Here is a 27833-nt window from a genome sequence, read left to right as displayed (position 1 = left end):
TCCTGTTCCTCTGCGCATCGCGAGGCCGCGCCCCCTCCGTACCCTACAAGGGGATTGGTGGAGGCGGCCTCGTACATTTGTCAACCTGGGCGAGTCTATTTAAAGCCTGCATTTTGCCGCCAGTGGCTTCTCGCCGCCTCTCTCTCTCGCGCCCCTCCAGCCGCAGAAGTGCCAGCATGTCCGACAAGCTGCCCTACAAAGTTGGTAAGGGAGCCTCGTTGCATGTTTTTGTGGGTTTTGATTGCTCTCTGTGCTTAAGGCCTGCAGAGAGCGAGCGAGCGAGAAAACTAGCGTGCTCCCGGTTTTCATCGGGGGTGGCTGGGCCTGGAATGGTGCGTTTTCTACCATGTTTCCCCCTCTCTCTTTTCTTCGTCGTGATGTTTTATAGGCAAATGAATTTTTTTGCACCGTTTTCATTGTTCTCGCTCCACTCCCGCAACCATTTTTTTAAAAAAGTAGAATTTGCAAATATTAATAATGATGCTAAATGTTATCTCCCCCCCCAGCCCAGTTCTGGTGTGCAGGGAGGGCTTATTTTTTCTCTCCTTCCCGTAGTCCAAAATGGACTTTGGCTTAGCTGGGCTAGCGTGTAATTTCTGAGCAAACGCCATGTGGGCTCAGGAGAAAGGTCTGCTTCTGGGAAATGTAGTCCCTCTGATCATTCGGCAGAAGGTTTGTTTCCTGGTCGTGGAGCCGCGAGGACTCCATTTCCCAGAATGCTCTTGGGGACCATGCTGTCAAGCCGTCGCTGCTGCTTCCCTGCGTTAAGCACGCTGCAGGTTTCTATGAATCGCCCCTGCTTAGGGAGAAGCCTGACTATTTTGAAATACGTGGGTAGATCCGTCAGAGATAGAAGGGATTTTTGGAATTGGATAAGAAACCCACCCCGTTTCTCCAGTCGCGTACAATAAAATGTTTCGCAATGTCATAATCTGCTACCTTTGCAGAAGGAGCTTAAAACTAGGGCAGAGGCTTAAAGGGAAAGTTGTGCAATCGTATGACTACGTCAGAATATCAGGCTTTGATATACGTTAAGAAGATCCCCCCCCCTATTTCTTTATAGTTTTAGTTTGGGCTTTTCCATCTTGGCCTTTTCTAGAGATGCTTAGTGTATGATCTGAAGATATCTGAAACAATGATCGACAGGCAGAATGCCTGTCATGTGCTTAAATGAGAATGAAAAATGAAGCTATTGATGTACTGAGAAAATGCGGAAAAAATCTCTAGGTTTCACCATTCAAATCACTGGGATTCACTGTAGCGGGTCACCAAAATATCTTGCTACTCAGTTACAAGAATCTGACGTGTGCTAAAGTTAGCTATCTTATACCAAAGTGTGAAGATCTTAAAACTGCCCTTTCTCTATTTTCCATTCAATGATTGAAGTATCTGAAGTTTGGGTAGGGCAGGGGGGAAAACAAGACATCCCAGTTCTATTCAAGGTTAATGCTGGCATTCCAGTTACCCATTAAGCGGTTTGCATCAGCACTTTTGTTTCTCTGCCACTTCAAAGGCTTCATGTCACTTACCTGATGCAACATTTGTCAGTCTTTTCTGGGTTCATTCCCACAAGAGTCTCTCATAAGATTATGACACAGTGTAGTCAGGTAAGGTAAAGGTATAGGACCCCTGGATGCTTAAGTCCACTCAAAGGCAACTAAGGGGTGTGGCGTTCATCTCACTTCAGGCCTAGAGAGCCAGCATTTGTCCACAGACAGTTTTCCGGGACATGTGGCCAGCATGACTAAACTGCTTCTGTTGCATCGGAACACTGTGATGGAAGCCAGAGCGCACAGAAATGACGTTTACCTTCCCGCCGCAGCGGTACCTATTTATCTACTTGCACTGGTATGCTTTTGAAGTGCTAGGTTGGCAAAAGCTGGGGCAGAGCAACGGGAGCTCACTCTGTTGTGGGGATTCGAACTGCCAACCTTCCAATCAGTCAGGACCCCACTGTTTTTGGCCTTTGGTTTTGTGGCTTGGTCTAGCAGAAACAGGCACAGACAGAAGCCTCTGAACTACAAAGGGCAGCAAATGCTGCTGAGAAGACAAAATTATTTAGGTTAATGAAAGACCTATTTAGGTTAATGAAATACTAGTAAGTGCTTTCAGAAGACAGCAAAGGTATTAACAGTGCCAAATCCTGTCTAAGGTTCTTTCATATGTTGTGATGAAATAGTGCCCAGTGGGATGGGTCAAAGTCGCAGATCATAGTGGGGCTGAAATGTGTCCACTGCCTCCCCCTACCCTCACCACCTACTCAAACCTTTGTTTCCTTAACATTTGAGTGCCCATTTATTCAACCACCTTGGTGAAGTCTTGGCTTATGGTTGCCAATTCTACTTACTGAATTATAGTTACTAGAAATCACTGCAAAGTGTGCTTGCCCTACTATACCATGGGGGTTGTTTTGTTTTTGTTATATCCCTCCCATCTTTTAGTTCTAGCATCTGATGCAGCAATTTGCTAATGTCAAATTTATAGGGTGCTGTGAAGCTCCTGAGTAGCACTTCTGCAGGAGGAAAAGTTGACATTGCCATGCACATTCTTTTAAGAACATTCTTTTCAGGGTTTGTGGGTGGCGCTGTGGGTTAAACCACTGAGCCTAGGGCTTGCTGATCAGAAGGTCGGTGGTTCAAATCCCCGTGACGGGGTGAGCTCCCGTTGCTTGGTTCCAGCTCCTGCCAACCTAGCAGTTCAAAAGCACGTCAAAGTGCAAGCAGATAAATAGGTACTGCTCTGGCGGGATGGTAAACGGCATTTCCATGCGCGGCTCTGGTTTGCCAGAAGCGGCTTAGTCATGCTGGCCACATGACCCGGAAGCTGTACGCCGGCTCCCTCGGCCAATAAAGCGAGATGAACGCCGCAACCCCAGAGTCATCTGCAACTGGACCTAACGGTCAGGGGTCCCTTTACCTTTTATATCTCCTTAGAACTAAGTCCCACTGATTCCAGTGGGGCTTCTTCCCAGGTCTGCAGCTTCACTAGATCCAGATCAGAGGTCCTTCTAGCTAGTATTGTTTTCAACAATAGCCAAGCGGGTGCCTCTACAAAGACAACAGGCAGGATACCTTGAACTTGGACAGGAGACAGAACCAAAGGAAATAGATGTGCACTCAAGATCTCTGCAGAAAAGAAATATGTGGGGTAACTTTATGAGATCTTACTTGCAGTGCACATATTCTTCTGTTCACTCTTTTGGATCATGTAGGCAGCAAGGTGTTTTAGTGCTGCAGATCTGTATGGTCTTGGCCACACAGAATGACAGTAAAATGTATGCCCACCAATGTCAATGGTGGATGTATCATACTACCTTTAGCTTTTTTAGGAGCCAGCTTTTATTGTGGATGTTTGCACCTGAAAGGCTTTAAAATGGTATCTTCTTCATATATTTTATGAGATTTCTCTGAATATTTGTTTCCTGAGCTCTGTTGGCTGGCTGTCCCCTTCTTTTTAAAAAAGATTTTTAAAGATCTAAGTGCTTGGCAAATGAGTTTTCCTGTATTTTCTGCAAGATTAGCATGTGGTATAATACAAGCTAAGTGATGCTGTGTCATAAAGGTTTAATGTACCAATATTTGGAAAATGAAAGCTATATTTAGTTGCAAAGAACTTATGGCTGGGGTTTATCTTGCTCTTAGTTCTTTTAGAGCTGACAAATGCCCTCAGTCTTAAATGTATTCCTTGCAGAATGTTGCAGTTCCATGGAATGGTTCTCCCTCGGCCCTTATTCCAGAAGCACCTTGCTGCAAAGACTTTACAGAAGAAATTGCCTGGAAATGATGGTTTCTTGTAACTTAGAGAACATTACACCTAAATTGGATTACCTGTATATGATTTTTTATTTTTTATTATTTGTAAAACGGAGGTAGAATTTAATAAACCTCTTAGCATAGTAATACACAGTGTATGCATAAGCTCTTAACCAAAAGGTTTCAAGAGAAAATGAAGACTACTGCTCCTCTCTCCCAGCTGTTGCCAAATGTCTCTCTTGATAGCTTCATAGCAGTTGTGCTGCTGCTGCTGCTGTTACTGGAGAACCTGAATGAACTACAGTTTCATGAATGCCTGTTCCAACCACCTGTTACTCCTTATGCTTATAGCTGACATCAGCCTTGCAGAATGGGGTCGCAAGGCCCTTGAAATTGCTGAGAATGAGATGCCAGGGTTGATGAAGATGCGGGAGATGTACTCTGCAGCAAAGCCGCTGAAAGGTGCTCGGATTGCTGGCTGCCTACACATGACTGTTCAGACTGCAATTCTGATTGAAACTCTGGTGGCTCTGGGTGCGGAGGTAAGCATGTTTTGGATTCCTTCTTTAAGGAAAAGAGAGAAAGAAGGAACCACATTGTTGTTGGCTAAAGTAGAACAAAATGGCCCAGACAGTGTGTGTTCAATATTATTAAGAGAAATGGCAGAATAAAAAACAAAACACTTGAACTTGTTCTGAAAATTAACTTGTGTTTCCCTTAGTAAAGAGGACTACTGACCCATACCAAATGGAGCATTTTCATGCATCACGTTTAAGTAAAGCCACAGACTCTGAACACAGGTCTTTTGTAGGTATGGTTAGCCATTAAGAGTCAAAGTATAGTTGGAGTTGTGTAGCTGTTGAATAAATAGCCAGTGCAAGAGCCAGATCAGTACTGTGGCATGTGGTGTTTTTTTTGGTTGGTTTTAAAAAAACTTTTTGCCCCTCCTGCAGCTCCAATCCCACTTTTGGGCTTCTTCTGCCCTGGCTATTTGTTAAACAAAAAAACAGGTGGACCAATTTGGCAGCCTCTAGATGTTGATTGGCTGCAGTTCCCATCATTCTTGACGATAGGCTAGCTGGGGTGAGTGAACGTTGGAGTATGACAACTGGAGGGCACCAGGTTAGGCAAGGCTGAGCTAGGCAATATTGAACACTTGGAGTTTGTTCCTGATCATGCTTCAGAGCAGTCATAGTTGGCACTGAGGAAGCACATTGGGGAGTACCTCATTAGAGCAGCAGTGCTGGCTATAGGGATTTAGACCTGCCATTGTTTTTCTGGTGTAATGGAAGTTCCATCTCCCATAAGGATTCTAGCAGTGGTAAGAATAGATTTTCCTCCCCACCTGAAGTGTAGGCTGAGAGCAAGCATTAGTCATTAGACACATTGAAATTGAAGACGTTGTGGTCATTGATTCCAATAGGTCTGCTATGAGTTTGACTTTGAATACCACCCGCAGTTTGCTGGGGGATTGCATGTGATTGAGAATTCCATTCACCTGCAACCCAGTTTGCGCAGAGGTATATTTAGATGCCAACTTCCCAGTATTGCTATCATGTTGTTGACTGCCCACTCAACCCAAGAAGAAGCAAATCCGAAAAAGGACATAGAATTCAATTTCATATCAGGTTAATAAAATCTTGATTGGACCTTGAAAGGGGGGGGGGGACATCCACATTGTAACATTGTAAGTTAGCTCTATTCAAAACTTCAGTTACATCCTGATATTTAGCAGATGCATTTTAGAAAGGTTTTCTTTCGATGCGGGTAATGGTTCCCAAATCTGATTAAGCCTCAATTTGTAAATAATTGTTTCCTGTTTCTTTAAGCTGTTTTGCCTTTTAAATGAAACATGCAACAGCTAGCTTCAGGGAAGTAGAAAGGGTTTGGACTTGCTTTGTTATCTCTGTAGACAAAGGTGGGGGAAAACCCCTTATGGTTTCTGGATATATTTTGATTTCTTTTGCAGGTGCAGTGGTCCAGCTGCAATATTTTCTCCACCCAGGATCATGCTGCTGCAGCTATTGCCAAAACCGGGGTTCCTGGTAATATGTTGCTTTGATAACACTTTAATTCATGTCTGTTTCTTTTGCTCGGTCCAGCCCAATGACTATCAAAGAATGTAGCGTAGAGGGGTGAATTTGCCAGGCTAGCACCAGAGCAGAAGAAATGCGCCTGAGAGTGATTTCTCATTCTGAATGCAGTGCTGACAAGGCAAAATTCTTTTGGTGTATCATCCTAGCAAAGAAAAACTGTTGGTGAGAAATGGCTAAGCAGGCTGCTGCTTATAGTTCATCAAAAAGAATGAAAACATACATCGGGGTACGGAATCTGCAGCCCAGGAACCAAATGCAGCCCTTGGGGCCTCGCCAACTGGCCCTAAGACTCTCCCCACTGCTACACCCCTCACTGACCCAATTCAACCCCCAAGTATTTTGCCTGGCTGGAGTGTGTCTTGGACTCTGATAATGACTTATTTGCCAGGATGGAGGACAGAGGTGGTGTGTGTGTGTGTCTGTAGAAACTAGCCTACTGTACAAAGGTAAAATTTACACTCATTGCTTCCCCACTGTTGCCCTGCCTACCACTGGCAAGTGGTCCTTGGAAGGTTGCTCAGAAGGAAATGCATCCCTAGCGGTGAAAAATGTTCCTCACTCTTGATGTAGGTCAGGGGTCGGCAAAGTTTTTGTGGCTTGGACCGGTTCACGGTCCCGCAGACACTGCGGTGGGCCGGAGTGTGTGCACGCACTCATACGCAAGCACTATTTCCTGTGCTCCTTCTGGCGTGGAGAAGGTGTGTGTGGCTTCCCATTGGCTGCAGGAGCTTCCTGCAGCCAATGCGAAGCCAGCCAGCATCGTGGAAGGCAGTCCCCGCTCTGCTCCAGGCCGGTTTAGCGCGGTGCACAGGAGCTGACTGAGCGGGCAGCGGGGGTCCGTGGGCCAGTTAAATGACCCCCATGGGCCTTAGGTTGCCGACTCCTGATGTAGGTTATAAGGTGGAGGATAAAAGTAGCTCTCTAAGTACAGAAAGCTTACCCTAAGGAGTATGCTACTCTTGATGATGCAGTGTTGTGGCTTTGAAGATTGTACATTCTGTTTAGGAGTCCTGGGTCCTGACTATTTGCTTGAATGTACTGTATAGTGAGAACCCCCTGCTCCCTCTTTGAATGATCTCATTGTATGAAGTCTACTTAACTGTTGATATCTGTTACTGGATAGGGGCTTAGATAAAGTGGTCTGATGTTTTCTAGTGCTGCATGTTGGACAATAAGAACACGTCAATATATTTAAGGATATCTTGGGAATTTCAGCAGGTGCATCTTTGCTTACCTTTGCAAGAGAGTGTCAAACTTCACTTGTCCAAATTGCCTCTTCTATACAACCAAGAAAGGTACAATCCTCTATCCTAGATGGAGACTTATGAGAAATGGAGAAATTCCAGATATCTAGTTGCTCCCTATTCAGTAGTAGGTGCAGCAGCTTTTATTTTTTTTTTAAAAAAAGAAAATTATGATCCTCCCCAATTCTAATTTGGTTGCTTAAGGCTACAATCCTTAACACACTTTCTAGGAAATAAATCCTACTGATCTCAATGAAACCTTCAAGTAAACATGGTTAGGATTGTACTGCAAGTTAGTAATGACTTAAGTCTCACAGGTTTAAATTGGGATAAAATATGTCTTTCTGGGATCTAACCTGCTGATTATGCATCCTATGGGCTTCGTTATAGGCCTCAAAATGTGGAAACATGTGCATCACACCAAAAATAGCAAATTCATTGCAGCATAAGTTGGTGAACCAGACTCTAGTCCATAAGAAGTTTTAAGGCCACAATACAATTGTTTATTTTTCAAGTTGCTGCAAGACTTTTGTTGTGTTTGCTGCAACAGGCTTAGGCATGGCTGCTAGTCTGGAAGATGTCAAGGCATGTATTTTGGAGGATGAACACTCTGCCTGCAGAAGTGTGAGTCTTAAGAGTTGACGTGTGGAGTGAGGAAAGCCAAAGGGATGTCAACAATGCTCAATAACTCTGTATATCATTTTCATGGAAAAGCTGAGATCTTCTTTAGTTGAAGATAACATAGCCAATCTGCCCCTACCTCCTTCACACCTTTCCTCCAAACCACACCTTTTCCCATGAAGCCTTAATCTTCATACCTGCTGATGCTACACCTAAGTAAGTGTTTATGAAATTTAAGTATACGTACTGCCCCTCTCTCTGTTGCCTCCACAATGCCAATTTAGATTGCAAGCTACTCAGGGCATGGACCTCTCTTTCTGTTGCTCTGTGACAGTATGGCATGAAGAGCACCAGCGTGTGAATGTATAAGAAACTGATGGATTCTGATTAAGGTCTTTAATGTGCATGATTAAGCGGTAAACTCTGCTTCCCTGTTCAGCTGTAATTATTTTGATTTCCAGTTGTTTATGCAGAGATGAGTTTCTTGTTGCTTCAAGGGAAGATTGCTGATACAACTATCAGGATAGCACATCTTTTCATTTAGCTCTTGAAACTGCATTCAGTTGAGTGTAGCTGACTTGACTATTAACTTAAGCCTTTTAATTACCTTTCTGTTTAATTACCTCTGTGTTTTAATTGCCTCTCTGTTTTGACTTGTGCCTAGTGTTTGCTTGGAAGGGAGAAACCGATGAGGAATACATATGGTGCATTGAGCAGACCCTCTATTTTAAGGATGGGCAGCCCTTGAACATGATTCTTGACGATGGTGGAGACCTCACCAACTTGGTCCACACAAAATATCCACAGTTGTTGAAAGGTAATATATGTGGTGTTGCATAAACATTTAAAATATGTAAAGCGCAATGTAAGAATGAAGGAAGCTGCTCTCCCGGTATGCCCCGCGGAAAGCCTCAAGGTCCATAAATAGCAACACCCTAGTGGTCCCGGATCCTAAGGAAGTTAGATTAGCTTCAACCAAGGCCTTCTCAACACTGGCTCTGGACTGGTGGAAAGCTCTGCCTCATGAGACCAGGGCCCTGCAGGATCTGATTTCTTTCCGCAGGGCCTGTAAGACAGAGTTGTTCCACCTGGCCTTTGGCATGGAGCCAATTTGATTCCCTCCCCCTCTTTCTTTTTCCTTTTTCCTTTTTCCTCCTGTGATGAGGCTGCATTTTAATATTTTAATGTTGTATTTTAATCTTGTTTTTAAGTTGTATTCATCCAACTTGTTTTTATTATTGCTTGTTAGCTGCCCTTGGCTGGGGAGGGCGGGGTATAAATAAAAATTATTATTATTATTATTATTATTATTATTATTATTATTATTATTAATACAGATCCAAACATTGTCCCACCAAGCTCAGTATGGTCTAAACTGACTGGCAGTGACTCCCCAGGGTTTCAGATGGGGAACATTGCCAACCCTATCTGGAGATGAGACCTTCAACATGCAAAGCACTTACGCTACCACTGAGCTGTTGCCCTTCCTCCTTGAAAGTCCCTAGATAGTTCCCTTCCACTATATCATGCACATAATGCAATGTGATTGAGGAATGCTATCCAGAGGCACTGTGTGCACTGACCTAATTAGCAATTCTTTCCACTTGAAATTGGTAGAAAAGGTTATGCAAATCAGGCCATCATGCATACGGGCCTCCAGGGAGGGAGTCCACATGATACTACTTCAGGTGTATAGTGGGGTGGATGTGTTCATGCTACAGCACCACTGAGTCACTATCTAGGTAAGTATCTGAACTATCTTGGCAAGTAAAGAGGAGCCCTTTCTACACTTGCCTGCTTTTTGTAAGATTTTGCAGACTAGTAACTTCTGGGTGCTTTGTAGCATGGCTGAGTTAATCTTAACTATGGCTTGCTGAAGCAAGCCAACGCCATGAACTGTGCTTTGGAGCAGACTTGTTTCAACAATTCATAGTTAAGCCTACCCACAGTTTGTCTAGGTTTGGATGCTTCAGCAAGCTGCAGTTAATGTAAAACAGAAGTGAAAGGTTCCAAACCTTCTCTTCTTCAATGCTCCTGAGGCACACAAAGAGGTGTGAGTCCCTTCCAGTAGCAATAAACAATGTAAAAACATTGTCTATTAAGCCATTACTTTAATAGATGAATTACTAAAGAAATGAAACTCGGACAAAAACATGCTGGCTAAATTGAGCAAGACTGGATACTGTACTCATCATCTGCTAAGCAGAGAATTCAGTGTTTCTGGGTACCCCCACTCACCCTCCTGCCAGTATAACTTGCACATGCTTTCTGCCTTCATGCCTTAATCTACAGAAACCTGTAAGAATAAATGCTGAGATTCTCAAAATATGAGGCAGCCTACCTACCCAGTTTCTGTGATTGTACAGTGGTATAGCAGAAGGATTCACCCTTTGGGATTTTAGTCTGGAGGAAACTGCCTTGTTAGATCAAAATCAATGGATCTTCTTATCTGTATATTTTAGTTACAGTACTTTAAGTGCCGCTGCCGTGGACTTTTTGTGTTTGTGCTAAGGGGCAGAAGCTTTTGGAAACACCAGTCAGACAACATACAGCCAGGAAGTTGCTTGCGTCAAATGGTTGTGCGCTGCGTTTTAGTACCTTTATGAAATCCACCCTCCTGTGTTATTTTCCTTGAAAGAAGAGGCATGTGCTAACTTTGCATATATAAAGTTATGTAAGGAACAAGGTGTTAGGTTGTGGGTGAACATATCAGACGACACAGCGATTCTTCAAACAGCTCTTGTTTATTCACAGGCCAGAACAGAACTGAACTGAAGGGTTCAGCCAGCCTGCTTATATAGAGCTCCAGTACAACGTAACTGTAACAATTTTCTAAAACTATCCAGTCACTGAACGTCACTTTCAATCCCTTATTTGCATAACTATCTACAGTATCCCCCTGCTGGCCCAGGGTGAGAACTTCAGTACATAACACAAGGCCTGGTTAAGATTAAACCAGCATTATTACCAAGCCCCAAGAAGTTACTAGCCTGCAAAATCTTATGAGGAAGATGAACAAGCATGATAGTAAAAAAGAAGAAGAGGTTGCAGGCTAGAATTGCAACTATGCCTTTTGCACTTTCCTCTTCTCCTGCCACCCTGCCTGCCTTCCCTCTTCTTCCCACTCAACACCAAGCCATAGAGCAGAAGTGGGCGCCTCCCCCCCCCACTTTTAAACATTTTCCTGCACACAGTGCCACCTGAGCAAGCCCCACCCTCTGCCCAGACTGTTTTGGGGCCTGTGCAGAGTTTGCATGCAATGGAGAAGAGAGCAGAATTGTCCATAGTTAGCCTCTTATGGATTTAAAGCCCTGTTGGCAGGATGTAAGTTTCAACAAAAGAGAAATTTACATATAGCTAGGCGGATTTTTAAAAAAGGTGAAAAATGAGTAGCCGTGAGCACTACTGAAAAGTGATTTTTGCAAAAGGCCCACTAGAGGGGGGCATTGCACTTTACACTGCGTTGGGAGCTGAATTCCCCCACCCACTTTGATGGTAACAAAGTAAAAACATGCTGGAAAATATTTTAAAGTAATATCTGTTTCAACAGAGCAGGGACCATATGACTGTTGGCTAAAGGGCAAAATTCTCCCCATCACATGTCATGGAATGATTAGGGTCCATCCATAGATTTGTCTCTTCATGTAATCTGCTACTGATTGGCTGCATGTGACCATACTGTGCTCCTCTCTCCATCTCATGATCTGCTGCCAATTCCCATTATTTAATAAGACACCAGTGTTTTCTACATTTATATTATTAGATTCATATGCTCCCGCCCTTCAACGTTAAAAGTTCTGAAAGCAGCCTCTCAAACATCTTGAAGGATGCTGATTCATTCCAATCCAGTTTCAGGCCTGGGCTTGGCATGGAAAGAACCTTAGTCCCACCCTGGCGGATGGCTTAAGCCATGGAATGGATTTGGTGTGTGACCCTGTTAGTTTGCCTGGATCTCAAAGTGACTTCCCGTGTCAGTGAATATAGTGTTTCTCTAGGTTTCCTGGTAGGATTGGCTAAGAAGCAGCGTTTCCAAAGAAAGAGGAGAGGGAATTTTAGACACACAGGGAGACACATTTAAATTTCACTTGGTTAATTGTTATTAATTTAAGACTGTTTTATACCACTTAATACTTGCACTCGTGTATGTGTGTACACTGAGAGAAAGATAACATATACCATATACTCTATCTTTCGTATTTGCGGGTGTTGATGATGAGACCAGGAAGCATTAGGATGCTTCTGGCATGTCCCCATAACTCCTCCTCTCTGGCCATTCTGACATTTGTTGGGTCATTGGAGAGAAGTGAATGACATCAAGGAAGTCGCTGCGATTGCACAAAAGGGGAGGAATTCAATATTGTTCTCTTCCAGTGTTCCATCAGCAGAAGCATTTCGTCTTGTCAGAAGGGATTATCCTCCTCTTCACTCTGTGTACTGTTCTAGGGTTTCTCTTGACCTCCCCAAGCCAATTTTGGGGAGCCTGATTGGGGGGGGGTGAATCCCTGTTGCTAAAGCAGAAATCATTGCACAGGGCTTCTGTTGATGGGACTCATTAGGTGAATCCCACCCTAAGTCTTTTTGTTCATTTCTTTTGATCTCACTCCTCACTCTGCCCCCAGCAGTCTCAGACAATTGGGCTGCTCATGATGCTAATGGAAGGTGCTTTGTTAGTTTAGTCTCTCAAAAACCTTAAGCTTGTTTTCCCTCCCTCTCTGTCTATTGAAGATTATATCTGTTCTTTTAAGGACCCCTTCAGATGCCAATCTTCAACCAGCCACTAGATGGTATTTATGGCCTCTCCCATTTTGAAGGATCCAAGTGTTTGTGTCTTACATTAATCTTGCCAATATAGGTGAAGATACTCTCTGACCTCTGAAGGACTACCTGGTTTTTCTCAAACATCATGATCCTTGATGGCGAGCATTACTTGCAGATGGAAATAATCTATTAAATGCAACTCATCCACTAAAATGCCAACAGGACTGCACTTCCGTGGGCGTTTTCTTTGCCTTAGACCAACCAGCCTCTTCCTTTCCACTTCTCTGAGGCCCTCTCCTCTGTTTGGTTTAATCCATGGGTTGCTAGTGCAGTACCTGTGGGCTTATCCATTCAGTAGAAAACATTCTTGTTAAATGAGTTTCATAAATTTTCTGTCACTGACCCCCCCAAATCTCTTGGAGACACTTGTGGAATTGGCAGTAATTCCTGTTTTTTCATTTGCACATGAAGCTGCGCATTAACCTTTGTAGTAGTCATTTTGTTATTTTTAGTAAGCGCCATGTTGTAAATCTTTGTTTTTGTTAATGAGCTGCACAAATTTTAAGGTTACAGGCGATTCCAGACTTGGCATCTCCCCTGCAAGAAACAGGTGGGAAAGTCTTTATGGGAGGCCTGGGCCATCTCAGTTATGCATGCATGCATCCCGGCCCTTCACCTCCTTCTGCAACTGTAATTGGATAACTACCAGCTGCCTTTCCCAGAAACAAATACTTAAGCATGACTGTGTTGTAAACAAATTAAAGAGCCATTAGGGGAGGGTAGCATTTTTATGCAATACTATCCACTGGCCACTTTCTGTTCTGCTAGGCTGCATTCATGTGACTTTTCCCTAACTGTTAAGTTCCCGTATTATATTTGAGCTTTCATGCCATGTAAAAGTCAATTCTGGAACTATAGTACAGGTTTAGTGCTTATTTCCATTTTACTTGCTTCCAGAAGACATCCATTTGCAAATAATATGGAAATGGGTGCTAAACTTGTACTATATTCCACTATAGTTCCAGAAGTGGCTGTTACATTGCAAGAAAGCTCAAATATAATACAGGAACCTAGCAGTCAGGAAAATGTTGTGGAAGTAGAATAAATGGCCATTTGAATGCAGCCTTATTAATCTGCTGTATTGCATCATAGGATTCTTTTCAGAAAAGCAGTTCACTGAACATCCCCTCTCCTGTTCTGCTGGCCTTGTGTCACAAGTCCTAGTTTCATCCTGATTTGTTCCTTTCCCCTCTGTTTTGGTCCTTCCACCTTGTGAAGTAGGGAGGGATGTCAAGCTACATAATGAGATTCATACTGCAAGCATGGAAAACCTAGTGGTCCTTTAGATGTTGTTGGATGACGGCTTCCATCAGCCCCGGTCAGCATGGCCAGTTGTAGTCCAGCCACATGGAGGTCCACAGGTCCCCCCAACCAAAGTCCAGGACTACCATGTCAACTGACAGTGGGTCTCTAAGGTCTCATGCAGAGGTCTTTCCTAGCCATGCCACCTAAGGTCCTATTGAACTGGAAATGCTAGAGGAATGAATTGCCCCAGTGAGGCTGCCCCTTCAGCTGTGTTGCGAAAGCCTGTTGTAAAAATATTATTGGATATGAGTGAGGATACCGTGGTTCATGTTCTTAGCATTCAGATACAAACCTAGAATACTTTAGACTCGACCTTGTATGAAGAGGGTTCCTACTACTAGAGAAGTCCTCCTAAGAGGACTACTAAAGATGGCTGCTTAGCATTGGTTGAGATCTGCAGCATATTGTAAACACAGTTGGATTCTTCCTTGCAGGAATCAAAGGAATATCTGAGGAAACCACCACTGGAGTCCATAATCTCTATAAAATGCATGCCAAAGGGACCCTGAAGGTGCCAGCTATCAATGTTAATGACTCTGTCACCAAGGTAAGGTCACTAAACTCTGTATTGTCTCTCCTTCCATAGCTGATGACTATGGATTTGTTCTTCCTTGTGTCGCATTTTTCCTGTTGAACCTTCACCTGCCATCTGAAATGATAAGGGTTCAGTAATGATTTTACTCTGATGAGCTGCTTGTCCACAGAACAACTCATCATAATTACTGATTTGTGATGGTGCTGGTCTTTTGCTTTGGGAAGCAGTGGTGGCAAAGCCTTCTGAGGTGTGTGCTTCAGAGAGGGCATCTGAGCAGTAAGCTAGTAAGTCATTCCCCACAGCAAGTCCTTTTGGGGAAAGATGCATAGATTTCCTTTGAAGCTATAAGCTTTTGCATTCAAGCTAAATTGCAGCGGGGGGCACCCTTCTTAACATCCGTCAACACTTGCAACAACTTTCCTCTCTAGGTTCCTGCAGCATTTGTGTCTAAAATATAGTTTGGATGCAAAATATCAAAGGCTTCTGTGAAGAAACTGCCTTTCTTTTGCCACCCCTGAAAGTTGACACTTTGCCAAGGAAGACTTCAGTGACAGAATTATGGATAGTAGAAGTTGGGTTTAAACATGCTGATTTATGGAAACTGATGAAACCTGGATGTATTTAGCCTACCTCTAGCATTCTGATGTGCTTGCTTCATGCTGCGATCATCTTTGGAAATTGCTTCAGTTTCTCAAATTCTGCTTTCCTCCCTAGAGTAAATTTGACAACCTCTATGGCTGCCGGGAATCCCTCATCGATGGCATTAAGCGTGCCACAGATGTCATGATTGCAGGGAAAGTGGCTGTTGTGGCAGGCTATGGTGATGTTGGCAAAGGTTGTGCACAAGCCCTGAGAAACTTTGGTGCTAGGGTCATCATCACAGAAATTGATCCAATCAATGCACTGCAGGCAGCCATGGAAGGTGAGAATTGAAGGACCGTTTGCTCAAGTGAGTCATTGTTCTTGGTGAATCCAGCTAAGACATATGTGGCATAGGCCCATTAGAATGAATGGGAGTCCCAAATCTGGGGTCCATGCTTTAGGGTATGTTGTTTTAATCCTACGTATGCCACCCTAAGTGCTATGGGAAAAGGGTCGGGATGATACAGCTGTGATAGATACAGTGGTACCTCTAGATGCGAACGGGATTCGTTCCAGATCCCCGTTTGCATCTAGAAGCAAACATAACCCATATCTGCGCGTGCGCGGGTCACGTTTCAGCGCTTCTGCGCATGCGTGTGATGTCATTTTGAGCGTCTCTGGATGTGCAAGCGGCAAAACCCGGAAGTAACGCACTCCGTTACTTCCAGGTTGCTGCGGAGCGCAACTCGAATGTGCTCATCTCGAAGCACATTCAACCCGAGGTATGACTGTACTTAAGAGCTGGCAAAACAGGAGACATATACTTTGTTTATGGATGCGGGTGGCGCTGTGGTCTAAACCACTGAGCCTCTTGGGCTTGCCAATCAGAAGGTCGGCGGTTCGAATCCCCGCAATGGGGTGAGCTCCTGTTGCTCGGTCCCAGCTCCTCCCCACCTAGCAGTTCAAAAGCACGTCAAAGTGCAAGTAGATAAATAGGTACTGCTCCAGCAGGAAGGTAAACGGTGTTTGCGTGCACTGCTCTGGTTTCGGTGTTCCGCTGCACCAGAAGCAGCTTAGTCATGCTGGCCACATGACCCAGAAAAACTGTCTGCGGACAAACGCCAGCTCCCTCAGCCTGTAAAGTGAGATCAGGAGTCCTTTACCTTTTTACACCTTGTTTAAGGCAACCATCCTCCATGGTCTAATAGTGAAAGAGAACAGATACATTCTGGATCAGAAAAGGCAAGATGGAAGGTGGGTCACCTGTTGATCTACAGGGCCTTTTTGTACATTACACAGGGGAAGCCAGAATCTCCTTCCCTCTTTCAGTCTTATAATACGCATGTTTGCTGCATTCATTTTTTCACGTTTGTAGGTATATGTGTAAAACTCTAATGTGTAAGGTGTGAAGAGGCCCACAGTTGCAGTTCAATGTATCCTTTCCCTTCTCCTTATTTCCAGGTTATGAAGTTACAACAATGGAAGAAGCTTGCAAAGAGGGCAACATATTTGTTACCACCACTGGATGCTCAGAAATTGTGCATGGGAGGTACTGTATACGTTTTAGCTAGTGACTGCTATCCGTGTGCGTGTTGGGAAACAGGGATTGTGGAAGATGGTATTGCAGATATTACTATTCCACAGCTTTGAAAAATAGGATGAATAAAAACTGACTCCTCAGAATAAAAATTGTCCAAACCATAAATATTGTTCCAAACTTTTGCTAACAGAACTTTCTTCAAACAGACACAAAACAAATAAGTGATACATTCAAATGGTTGCATAAAATCATGTGCTTGTCGAAGCACAGGTTCAGCTTCTTATAAATATAAAATACTATTTATAATTGGAGCTGACAAACAGAGCTCTGTCTCTCCTACAGACTCCATCAGCCTGCATTCTAGCCTGAGGCTGTTTTCTCTCCAGGAGAGACATAAGCATGTCTTTCCTTTATAGGCGCTGAGGAACAAAGGACTCCCTCAAAATGGCGATTTGCAACTCAATACCTTGCTCATGTGATCTAAGGTTAAGCACCACATGGTCCTCAAGCAGCTCTCTAGTTATATCAATGGAAATCCCCCAATGTTCCCTTTAGCAATACACATACAGAGTCATTTTCTATTCAATGTACAATTAAGCAACACATGGTTCACTGAAGCAGCTTTTGTGATGGTCTTGCTATTATCTTGCTCCCAATGTCATCTTCTGCCCGTGGAACACAATTAAAATGGCGTACCCCTCTAGAATTTGTGTTCTGCAGATATAGGACTATTAACTTCTATCAGCCCTATCAGCATGGCAAAGGATGATGGGAGTTGTAGTCTAAGAGCTCCTGGGGGGCAGAATACTGACTGTTCCTGCAATGCACCAGAGCCCGTTCAGCTGTTAAAACAATTTAATCTGGCCAGGCCCCAGTTCTTCTGGATATCTCTGGAGTATTTTGGTTCATAGAAGATATAACAGCATGTGGAGTTTAAATCTGCATTCCATCCTTTCTATTCTTGATTCTGCGACAGGGACAGAGAATCTGTGATACTCCAGAGGTTGTTGAGATTCAAATTCCCATCATCCCCAGCCAGCGTGGCCAATAGCAAGGGATAATGGAAGTCGGATTCAAACAACATCTTGAGGGCTGCAGTTTCCCCATCCCTGTTCTATAATAAGCCTGTAACCAAATCTGCTGAACCCTACTAACTGATTGGTAGCTGATTATGAACCAGAACAGAGCTGAGAATTTTACTGCTTTCACAGGCTGCAAGGAGGTAATTGGGTCAGGCCGTGACAACCAAGGTAGATGGGCTTTACAGTAGATTGTAGCAAGATTAGCAAAGGTGCATTAGAATGTAATGGTGGAGTTAGACCATCTTCCCAGTTCCATTTTTAATATGCTGGATTTCGGATGCTTTCTGTTGGGAGTGACAGGAAAGCACAAAAGTGCCTCCTAGTGTGACGTGGGGAGCTGAAAAAATAAGTGAAATTCTTGGGACTTGTATTGGTCTGTATACTGCATGGACCAGTCCTTGGGTCGAGGGAATGCATAAGACATCCGCTTTTGCCAGCCTGGTGCCTTCTAGACCACAACCCCATCAAGCAAAGTCAGGTTGCTGAAGGCTACCTTACATCCTTGTCATTTTCAGCAGATCTTTTTAGCTATGTAGCATCTGGTGGTCAAAGGACTTAGTTACTGGGATGAGACCCTTCCCAACTGTGATCTGTGGCCATCTTCAAGCAGTGTTCAGTTCCTTGGGTGCAGGACACAATGAATTACCTTCTCCACAAAGAGCTGTTTTTCTCCCCCTTCCAGGCATTTTGAGCACATGAAAGATGATGCCATCATATGCAACATTGGACACTTCGATGTGGAAATTGATGTGAAGTGGCTAAATGAGAACAGCGTGAAAACTGTGAACATTAAACCCCAGGTGAGTGAGAGCTAACTTAGAACACAAAAGATCCCATCTTCATGGAACTCATTCTTGGGAGGATAAAGTGCCATGGGGAGAGTGTGGCGGCTACTCCAGAATTGGAGAAGGGGACCGCATCTTTTGACAGCTTGTTTCTGGTGAACACTGCCGAGGTGGTGCCCTGTGCATCCCTCCCCTTTGGGACATGTGGTGAGGAAGGGATGAGGGGGGTCCAGACCAAAGACAAGAAAGTACCTTATTTTCACAAGGGCTGGGCCTATGCAGAGACTTTTAGCAGAATGCGCAGTTGGGTTGCAGTGCCAAGGCACATATCGTGGGTTTGTGCAGATCACCGGAGAGCTTTACATAGGTATCGTTCTTAAACAAGCTGAACTCTCTGTTGGCTATTTGCAGATTAGTTGCGCTGCAGAAGGCGTGCTGGGGAGACCACACATTACAAAGAACGGAAAAATAACTTTTGCTAGGTTTTAATAACAAAAACAAAAAATCCTTTTACACTAAATATATCAATAAGCATGACCCATCCCCCAGGATACTGAGAGAGCTAGGTGCTGCTCTTTATATACTATACCCAACAGCTTAATTAACATAACTTAACAGCACCTGCTCTACTGCTTCACAACTGTAAAACTAGGTCACATTATTTGCTCTGGCCCTTAAAGAAATACACATCTTGTGGAACAATAATGAACCTTCAAATTTAAAGAGACCATTCAACACTCTCTTCTACCCCCTTATTACCACAGGGGAGATAGGTAGCATTACACCGCTGCTGATCTAAATTGTTAAAAGTTACAGGCTGGGTTGAGGACCTCAGGCTCCAGGTGTTGAATGCAGCCCACGAGGCGTCTCTGTCTTGCCCTCTGGTTTCTCCCCAGATCACCCCCCCCCTTAGTCTGCTTTGTACCCTCCTTGGGTGTTTTTGCTGGGCTGGAATATGTCTTTGAACTCTGATCATGCCTGTTGCTTGCCTGTATAGAGTTAGGTTTGTATGTAGAAGCTACCTTACTCTACAAAGGTAAAATTTAAAATTCATGGCTGGGCCTATTTTGTCTCTAGACCTGCCTACCACAGACATGTGGCCCATAAATGGATGATCAGAAGGGAATGTGACCCTGCCCCTGTTTTGGACCAATTCTGGGACCCAGAAGGCATTAGTTATAGGAGGGAATGTAAAAAGCAGCAATTATAGCTTTGGAACTATGGAAATTTATTTCTTTTCACTGACAAAAAACTGTGAGCAACATTTTAGAACCTTGCGAGTTCCTGCAGACACTTTTTGAGACAGAAGGGAGAGATGTCTAACATATTTTGTTACACACATAAAGTATAATGAGGTTATCCCTGTTTCTGGTCAAACACTAGAAACTCATGGTGTACTTTTAAATTAATTTATATACTGCTTAATGTCAAAGTAGACTTCTGAGCAGCTTAGAAGTATAAAATCAATTACACGAAGTTCCATAATTAAAATCTATAATTAGATTGGAAGATTAAAATATAAACATTGAAAAATAAAAGCATGTTATAGAAGAAACCCATTAAATGCACACACACGCACAGAGAGAGACACATATACTAATTAAAACAGGAGACTCGGGTCCCCGGCAAGTACCTTTCTCAGACACTTCTCTGAAACCAGACCTGGAGGCTGGAATGGCTCAATTGCCCATCCTGAATGCATAACACGATGAAAGGTGAAGTTTTGTTCCTCTTGCACTCTTGAGGCTGATGTTGTTAATCTGCACACCTTCAGTAAAATGACCTCAGCCTTTTAGGATTAGACATGGTCCCATTTTAACTGCTTTGGCAGGCCTGGCTTGTATTAAATGTATATTAGAAACCAGCCTGGCAAAACTCTCACTTTGTGCTGCAACTGCTCTGGGTTGTGTCATGATTTTCTACCACAGATCTGTAGTCATGGTTAGTGTATTCTGTCAATGGCAAGTCCACATTTCCCTCTTGCCCCTTTCCTCGTGTGTTCAGCTACTGGTTTCCATTTACTCAAAGGTGGCTGGAGGCCTGGAGCTTTTCAGAAACACATTGTCATCCTCTTTCTTTCTTTTCTGAAGTGAATATATGGAACATTTTTCCAAGGCAATGTGCTAACTAGTTCTGAAATATTCCAGGTGCTGAGAATATGATACATCTTTTAGTGTGGCAACATCAGAAAACACTCCTTCCACATCGTGCCATCTAACATAAAGAACAACCCCCCCTTTCTTAAAAGCTACAGTATGCAACCTAAGCAAGAATGCTTGTTGTCAGAAGAGTAATTTTTTTTTTGATAATTTTTACTAATTTACATCAAAAATAATAAACAAATTAATTCACATCAGGTATTTCACAGCTTGTTCTTTTTCAAGACTTCCTTCAGTTTTTCCGTAAATCATTCGTAGCTATCATTTAAGTTACGCATTTCTTAGTTTTATATTGACATTCTTTATATCTTTCCTTTTATTCCCTTTAGACAATATTCTTTAATTTTTCACAGTGCTTCTTTAAATCCCCTTAGCGTTATCTGACCATTACTTATGCATTCCAGATATTCCACAAATTTCCCCCAGTCCTCAATGAATTTTTGGTCTCTTAAGTATCTAATCTTTCCTGTCAATTTATCTAACTCAGCATAGTCTAACACTGTTGTCAGAAGAGTAATTGGACCAGAGTGTGAGGCATATGGGATTGGAACCATCATAATGGAATTCCTAAGGAAAGACCTTATTCTGTTAGAACCAGGCTTTTGAGTGATCTCCTTCAAAGATAACCTCTGCAAACTGTTTTCAGCTCCCTTTTCATGCGTGCACATGCACATTTTACTGAAGCATAGGCTGCTAGTCATCAAGAACATTTATACTGAGGTTTTTTTGACATTGAATCCAACACATCCATATGTGTGTTGCTGACGGGACATTCCAGATGGAGTCTAGACAGGTGGTTCTCTTTATTGTATCAGCTAACCCTTAAGAGCCAGGTAAGCACACTCTCCTAGGATGTGTGCATACCTGTGTGTGTGTGTGCATATATTATTCTTTATTTCATATATTTATCTATTTATTATATTAGCACCCTCAAACCGCATGTTGCTTGGGAATTCTAAGGGCGGCATCCAGTGAGGTACTTCTGCTAGTGCTATGGTTTCTGCTTTTGCAACTGAACTTCTGTCCCCTTCCCCATTTCTGCCCTGGAAGGTTGGGGTAACTTGCAGAACACATTTAGCGGGGCATGCTAGGAGAGGAGGGAGGAAGGGGAAGTTAGCATATTATATCAATCCTGCACTGGCTGCCAATTAGTTTCTAGGCTCATTTCGATATACGATATACAATATATTTATTGTCATTGTCGCATGCAGAACAATGAAATTGAAAAACTACATAAAAACTATACAAAACTACATAAAACATTCAAAAACTCTGAAACCCCATTTTAAAATACACTATACTATAGAGACCTCTTATGCTGCGTTTAGAACCAGAATTGCATTTGCGTAGAAACTGTTTCTTAGGTGGCTAGTCCTGGCCTTTATAACCCTATACCTTCTTCCAGAAGGCAGAAGCTGAAAGAGATCATTTCTGGGGTGCGTACTATCCTGCGCTATCTCTGCCGCTTTCTGATGGCACCTGGCAAACTGCTGGTTTTGACCTATAATACCTCAAGGACCACATCTCCCTATATGAGCCTACCTGGACCCTGCAATCATCCTCTGAGGCCCTAAACGAGAGGTCTGGAGGGTGGCAACACAAGAATGGCCTTTTTCTGTGCTGACTCCCTGTTTGTGGAATGCTCTCCCCAGGGAGACCCAACCCAGCGTAAATTACATACAAATACATAAAACAAAGGTACAATGAGCAATTTTCTTTTACAATGAAATAAGCATAGTTTTGTACCATTTATGATAGATCTTTATTTAATAGGGTAAATTGTAAATCAAGAAACACAATATAACCTGTCATCTGTTCAGTTTTGATCAAAAAACATTCTCCCCAGAACTCTTGCATATATTTATATGACCACATCATGTGAAAATAATTTCCTTGTTCTTCACATTTACTATTTCTCATTTTTTTTGTATATTTTTAATTAGTTCCAGCATGGTATACCATCTGCTCATAATTTTAAAAGGAATGTCTCTAGTAGACACACTTCCATAGATGCACCGTGGTTCCAAATATCTCCTTAGTCCTCTGCTATCACCTCTTTATCCAGTCTTCCTCCCAATTCTGCATATTCTCCATTTTAGCATTCAGCAAACATGGAACCTTGATGTATCAGTTTTTGCCCCATTTCTAATGAATCATCAGCTGATAATTCTTCCCTTTTCTCCAGCTTATAAACTTCACCTGAACCCAATATACTTAAAATACCAAACTGTTTTCCCTCCCCACCAGCCCTTTGGACCAGCCTTCTCCAGTCTTGCACAATTAAAGTGAGTTAAAGGGCTCTGTCACCCAAGGAAATACACTTTAAAAAAAGAGTTGGATGCTTTGTGGTTTGGAACATGATGGGGAAATGTCCTGAAAGTGTGGACTGGGTGAATGAGTAATGGGAAGACATATAAACACCCCTCAAGCAAATCTGGATGAATGCTTATTGTCAAATAATGACCCTGCAAACAAATAGGAATGAATAAAGAGGCTCAATAGAGACCTGATATAAATCTAACCTCTGTGTTAGCAAATTGAGATGAATGTTCAATTAAGCAGGTCATCTGGAGGATCCCAAAACCTATATTTTCTAGTACATTCGGCGCATAAATGGGAATCCTCACTTGCCTTCTCTAGTGCTGCCGTACTGCTTCTTAAGTCCAATATCCTGTCCAGAGTGCCTGGTGCAAGCTCTTAAAAAGATGAATACCTCATGATCGTCATAAGATGAGTGCTGTGTGTTCCTTTCCAATGAGATAATCATCTTTCTTTCACTTTCTAGGGCAGGAGCTTAAGTATTGTTTCTCTCTGTTGTGCCTATGCCTCTGGAGGTTTGAATAGGGCTCTGTGGGTTTCCTAAATCACCCATTCATCATAGCCTGGTTCTACTCAGGATTGAATTAATCTGTTAATTTGCAAAAGGCAAACTGGTTTCATTGAGGATAGTTTGCAGACTGGATATTCAGTGCCCAGATAGCTGTGGCTCTTTTGCTTCCTTCGGGTGTGTCAGTTCCTAGACCTTTTTCCTCACTCCATCTCTTTCCTGCAGTTTTGGTTTTCTTGTTTCACTGGAAAATGGCAGCTGCTGACATTGAGGCTGTTGCCTCATAGCACCATGACTTGAGATGTCTGTTGTCCACAGAATCCACAGGATGAACACCTTCTAAAGCACACAATTGCAGCACAAAATATTGTTGTACTTCATTGGCCACAGATTCCCCCCCCCCACTAGATCTGTGAAAAGATCCATGCAGCCCCACACCTTGCCTTGGGGAGTAGTGCCTTCCTTTTCAGTACATAACCTGCTGTGAAGAAGCTTATGCTTTGTCATGCAGGGCAATCCCTATGCATGGTAAATTCCACGGTGTTCAGTAGTGCACAAATCAAGAAAGCACATATAAAGATTATGGCCTTGATTCCTTTAATCCGGAGTTTGTTGTTCGCAACCAAGAAAGGTTTGGCAGACTGGTGCATTCTGAAAAGCCATTTGTCTAGGAACTGTACTGCCACTTAATAACCTTCTCAAGGGACATGGTTCTTAGCATTCATTGGGTTACATTTTAATATACTGACTGTGTAGATAATACAGTGAAGAAGACTGGAGAAGGGCTGTAGCTTGGGGTCGACCATCGGCTCTGCATTCAGGAGGTTCCGGGTTCAATCACTGACATTTTCAGATAGGGTTGGGGATGCCTGCTGTCTGAAAGCCCAGAGAACCATTGCCAGTCTGTAGAGCCTACACTGTCTGGCAGTGGCTCTTCAGGGTTTCAGGCAATGCTGAACTAGATGGCGGCTTCCAGTGTTCTTTCATATTAGGGTCAGTTAATCATTTTCTGCCTGTTCTGCAGTGGTTGCTGAACTAAGGATTAAAGCTTTTGATCCCAAAGTTTTTACCGCCCTGCCCCCCAGATGCTATCCTCTTCCTCCTCATGTGCATCAGTGAGAGCCAGTGTGGTGTAGTGGTTAAGAGCGGTGGACTCGTAATCTGGTGAACCAGGTTCGCTTCCCCGCTCCTCCACATGCAGCTGCTGGGTGACCTTGGGCTAGTCACACTTCTCTGAAGTCTCTCAGCCCCACTCACCTCACAGAGTGTTTGTTGTGGGGGAGGAAGGGAAAGGAGAATATTAGTCGCTTTGAGACTCCTTCGGGTAGTGATAAAGCAGGATATCAAATCCAAACTCTTCTTCATCATTCCCCATACCTGGCAGCCTAGCAGAGCTTGTAATAATGCCTCTGTGTCTTTCCCTGACTCGCTCCTTAGCTCTCACTGGGTCTTTTTTTTCTATTCAGGTGGACCGCTACACGCTAAAAAATGGCCGCCACATCATACTTCTAGCAGAGGGCAGGCTGGTGAACTTGGGGTGTGCCATGGGCCACCCCAGCTTCGTTATGAGCAACTCCTTCACCAACCAGGTTCTGGCACAGATAGAGCTTTGGACGCATCCTGACAAGTACGCAGTAGGAGTCCATATTCTCCCAAAAAAGGTGAGTGTTCAGACTTAGGTCCTGTGTTTCTCTGGATGAAAGTGGTATAAAGGTAGTTTTCGTTGGGGGCAGAGGAGGAGATAAACTGACTTGAGACTCTGGAAAGCTGCTGCCAGTCAGAGTAGGCTGATGAAAGGTTTGTGCTGACTGAAGGCAGCTTCCTATGCCCCTTGATTTGAATGTCGGTGAGTTTATGGCTGTGATATGATCTGAACTAGGGGCTCCCCAGCCCTCAAGTCCTTGCAACAACTGCTCTTAATTGTGCAATGTAATGATTGCCAACAATGCTTCCTCCAGCTGTTGTTGGACCTTGGCTCCCATCATACTGGACCATTGACTGTAATAGCATGGAATGATGGGAGCACCATATTGGCTACCCCTAGTCTAGAAAAGCCTCATACTTTGTACAGTATCAACGAGCTAACCTGTGCGCTAGATCATATTTAAATATGTTTGCAACTTCTGCAAAGAATACTTCTTTAGACAGATTAATCTTGAGTGTCACGGGTCAAGAAGCATTGCTCAAGGGTCTTGTGAGTTTTATTTTCTGCTTTGGTGTTGTTGCCTTGCATTCCTGGAAAACATCAATTTGTCCCCAAACCCTTGCTTTTCAAAGGAGTTGGTGCACAGAAGTGTTTCATATGTAATCAAAGGAGAAATGGGAGTTTGTCCTCATTCTTTGTTGTTCCTTCTGGAGCCCAGTTGTAGCTTGTTCTTTTGTATAGGCATGATGGATAAAGGGGAATATACAACTGCTTGAACATCTAAGCAAAGGCAGTCTCAATCTGTTCCTAATTGTCCAAGTGTCCATCCTGTCTTTGACCTTTTTGCCATTTTATTTCCCTGGGTTTATCCTTAATTATGAGTGAATTATTAATTATCAGTGAATTTCTCTGTTCTGAAAGAGGATGCGGGTTTGAGAGATGTAATAAATTACTAAAAACAAAAAGAGTCTGGCCTCAATTTTCTAAAACAAGCCTGTGATTTTGACAAGATGGTAGTTGTTTGGTGCTTGGCCTAGGCTTAGTCGTCTTTGAAATTCAGCCAGAAGTGATTAGAAAAGATTTTCCCTTTGGTAAATAACATAAACCTGTGCACAACCAGCTGACGCACATACTTGCTGGAAGAGCTTTTCCGTTTAGACTAGTCCCCTAGGAAATATGAGTCCCATATGAACCTGGAGTCACTATGTGCCAGCATTACAACAATCTTGGGATGCTGAAGAAAATTTTGGCAATTGCACAGTGTGCACAGCCTTGGCTCATTGCCTGTCCTTGCCAGGGGATGGGGCCATATGCCTCATTGGGCGTGTGGGTGTTTGTATGCTGCTGCCAGTCAATGTAAGCAATATGGAGCTAAATGGACCTATAAGGTAAAGGTAAAGGACCCCTGACCATTAGGTCCAGTCGTGACCGACTCTGGGATTGCAGCACTCATCTCGCTTTACTGGCCAAGGGAGCCGGCGTTTATCCGCAGACAGCTTCCGGGTCATGTGGCCAGCATGACCAAGCCGCTTCTGGCAAACCAGAGCAGCGCACGGAAACGCCGTTTACCTTCCCACCGGAGTGGTACTTGCACTTGACGTGCTTTCGAACTACTAGGTTGGCAGGAGCAGGGACCGAGCAACGGGAGCTCACCCAGTCGCGGGGATTCAAACCACCGACCTTCTGATCGACAAGTCCTAGGCTCTGTGGTTTAACCCACAGCGCCACCCACGTCCCTAAATGGACCTATAGTCTGATGCAAAATAAGGCAGCCTCCTCAGCTCCATAGTAGTACAGCTTAGTCTTTTACATCCTTTAAACTATTCCCTCCCCTTTCTTTCTTTCAGCTGGATGAAGCTGTGGCTGCTGCTCACCTGGATAAACTTGGCGTGAAGCTAACAAAGCTGACCGAAAAGCAGGCGAAGTACCTCGGAATACCCAAAGACGGCCCCTTCAAACCAGATCATTACAGATACTGAGCAGCTAGCAGGGCCCCAAAGATCAAGACACAGGGACGTAAATCTTTCAAAGTACTTGCTTCCCTGCTGGGATTCAGCAGACGGCTCCACCCCAGTCACTTTTTATATAAGCATTTAATAGCGGTTCTACATTGTCACATTTTGCTCTCCCCACTCACATCTCAGCCCATATTTCTTTTTTAGTGTGAAGTCCCCATGACTTTCCCCAAGCACTTTTTTCTCAAACAACTGTGCAGCCGGCTCCTCAGCAGAGCGGTTGCCATGCTGGAAGGTCTACGAGGAGTCTGCAAATTCACTTATCTTCAGGTCTGTGTTTCCAGGGTATCTTCAGGTACCTGGAGTGATCCTTCCCTAGCGGTTGTAAAGTACAGTCCACACTGCACAGCAGACTTTTTACCTAGCTGCTACATCATGCCTAGATAACTGGAACTTGGTTGGGGTTGACCTGAAACAAAAATGCAGGATTTGCTTGCATCTGCTCACTGGATCTCTCGGATCACAGATGCTGGTCCAGATCTAGCTTTTGGGCAATGTAACATGATCCCACTTTGCATATATAGTCTCCGTAGTAAGAAAGGACCTGAATGTGTCCAGAGAGGCAACGTCTAGAAGCAATTTCTTTTGTGTGTAACAAAATTATAAGCCTGGAGCCAGGGGTTGGGGCAGCCAGTTCTCCAAAGATGCCAGTGGTGAATGTCTACTTGGGCCTAATTTTTGAATCTTGTGCCTGTCATAGTGTCTTAAAACAAGTTTTCTTAATAAAATCTGCAATGGTTGCCTTGTTTTTCTTTATGATATTGCTATCATTTCACATTGTCATCTTAAATATTCACCTATTTAAGGCCACTTTTAAGCAGACGACT

The 27833-nt window shown here is 43.5% G+C and overlaps 1 protein-coding gene and 1 long non-coding RNA gene across 2 annotated transcripts; one reads left to right on the top strand and one right to left on the bottom strand.

Annotated features, from left to right (window-relative positions):
* AHCY (adenosylhomocysteinase) lies at window positions 1–27762 on the top strand. Its single transcript, XM_083618928.1, has 10 exons — window positions 1–204; window positions 4104–4294; window positions 5722–5797; window positions 8378–8530; window positions 14271–14383; window positions 15086–15293; window positions 16415–16502; window positions 18258–18375; window positions 24813–25007; window positions 26839–27762. Exons 1-10 carry the CDS (start codon window positions 177–179, stop codon window positions 26968–26970), a joined length of 1302 nt encoding a protein of 433 aa, XP_083475054.1. The 5' UTR covers window positions 1–176; the 3' UTR covers window positions 26971–27762.
* Window positions 18830–21681, bottom strand: LOC310764890. Its single transcript, XR_014549326.1, has 2 exons — window positions 21018–21681; window positions 18830–20635 (listed from the first exon to the last, which is right to left on the bottom strand). It is a non-coding gene; the product is annotated as an uncharacterized lncRNA (long non-coding RNA).
* Window positions 27763–27833: the final 71 nt, after the last annotated feature.

Source organism: Podarcis filfolensis, assembly GCF_964270895.1.
Source record: "Podarcis filfolensis genome assembly, chromosome: 6".
NCBI classification, from domain to species: Eukaryota; Metazoa; Chordata; class Lepidosauria; order Squamata; family Lacertidae; genus Podarcis; species Podarcis filfolensis.
Note: the sequence above shows the minus strand (reverse complement) of the source record. Positions and strands in the feature narration are given on the sequence as shown.

What these genes read in the sequence shown, in the direction of transcription:
- AHCY (XM_083618928.1), top strand. Translation starts at nt 177, where the DNA reads ATGTCCGACAAGCTGCCCTACAAAGTTG. An exon ending in TGGTGGCTCTGGGTGCGGAG is followed by an intron (nt 4,295 to 5,721) that starts GTAAGCATGTTT and finishes TTTCTTTTGCAG; the next exon opens with GTGCAGTGGTCCAGCTGCAA. An exon ending in TGCCAAAACCGGGGTTCCTG is followed by an intron (nt 5,798 to 8,377) that starts GTAATATGTTGC and finishes ACTTGTGCCTAG; the next exon opens with TGTTTGCTTGGAAGGGAGAA.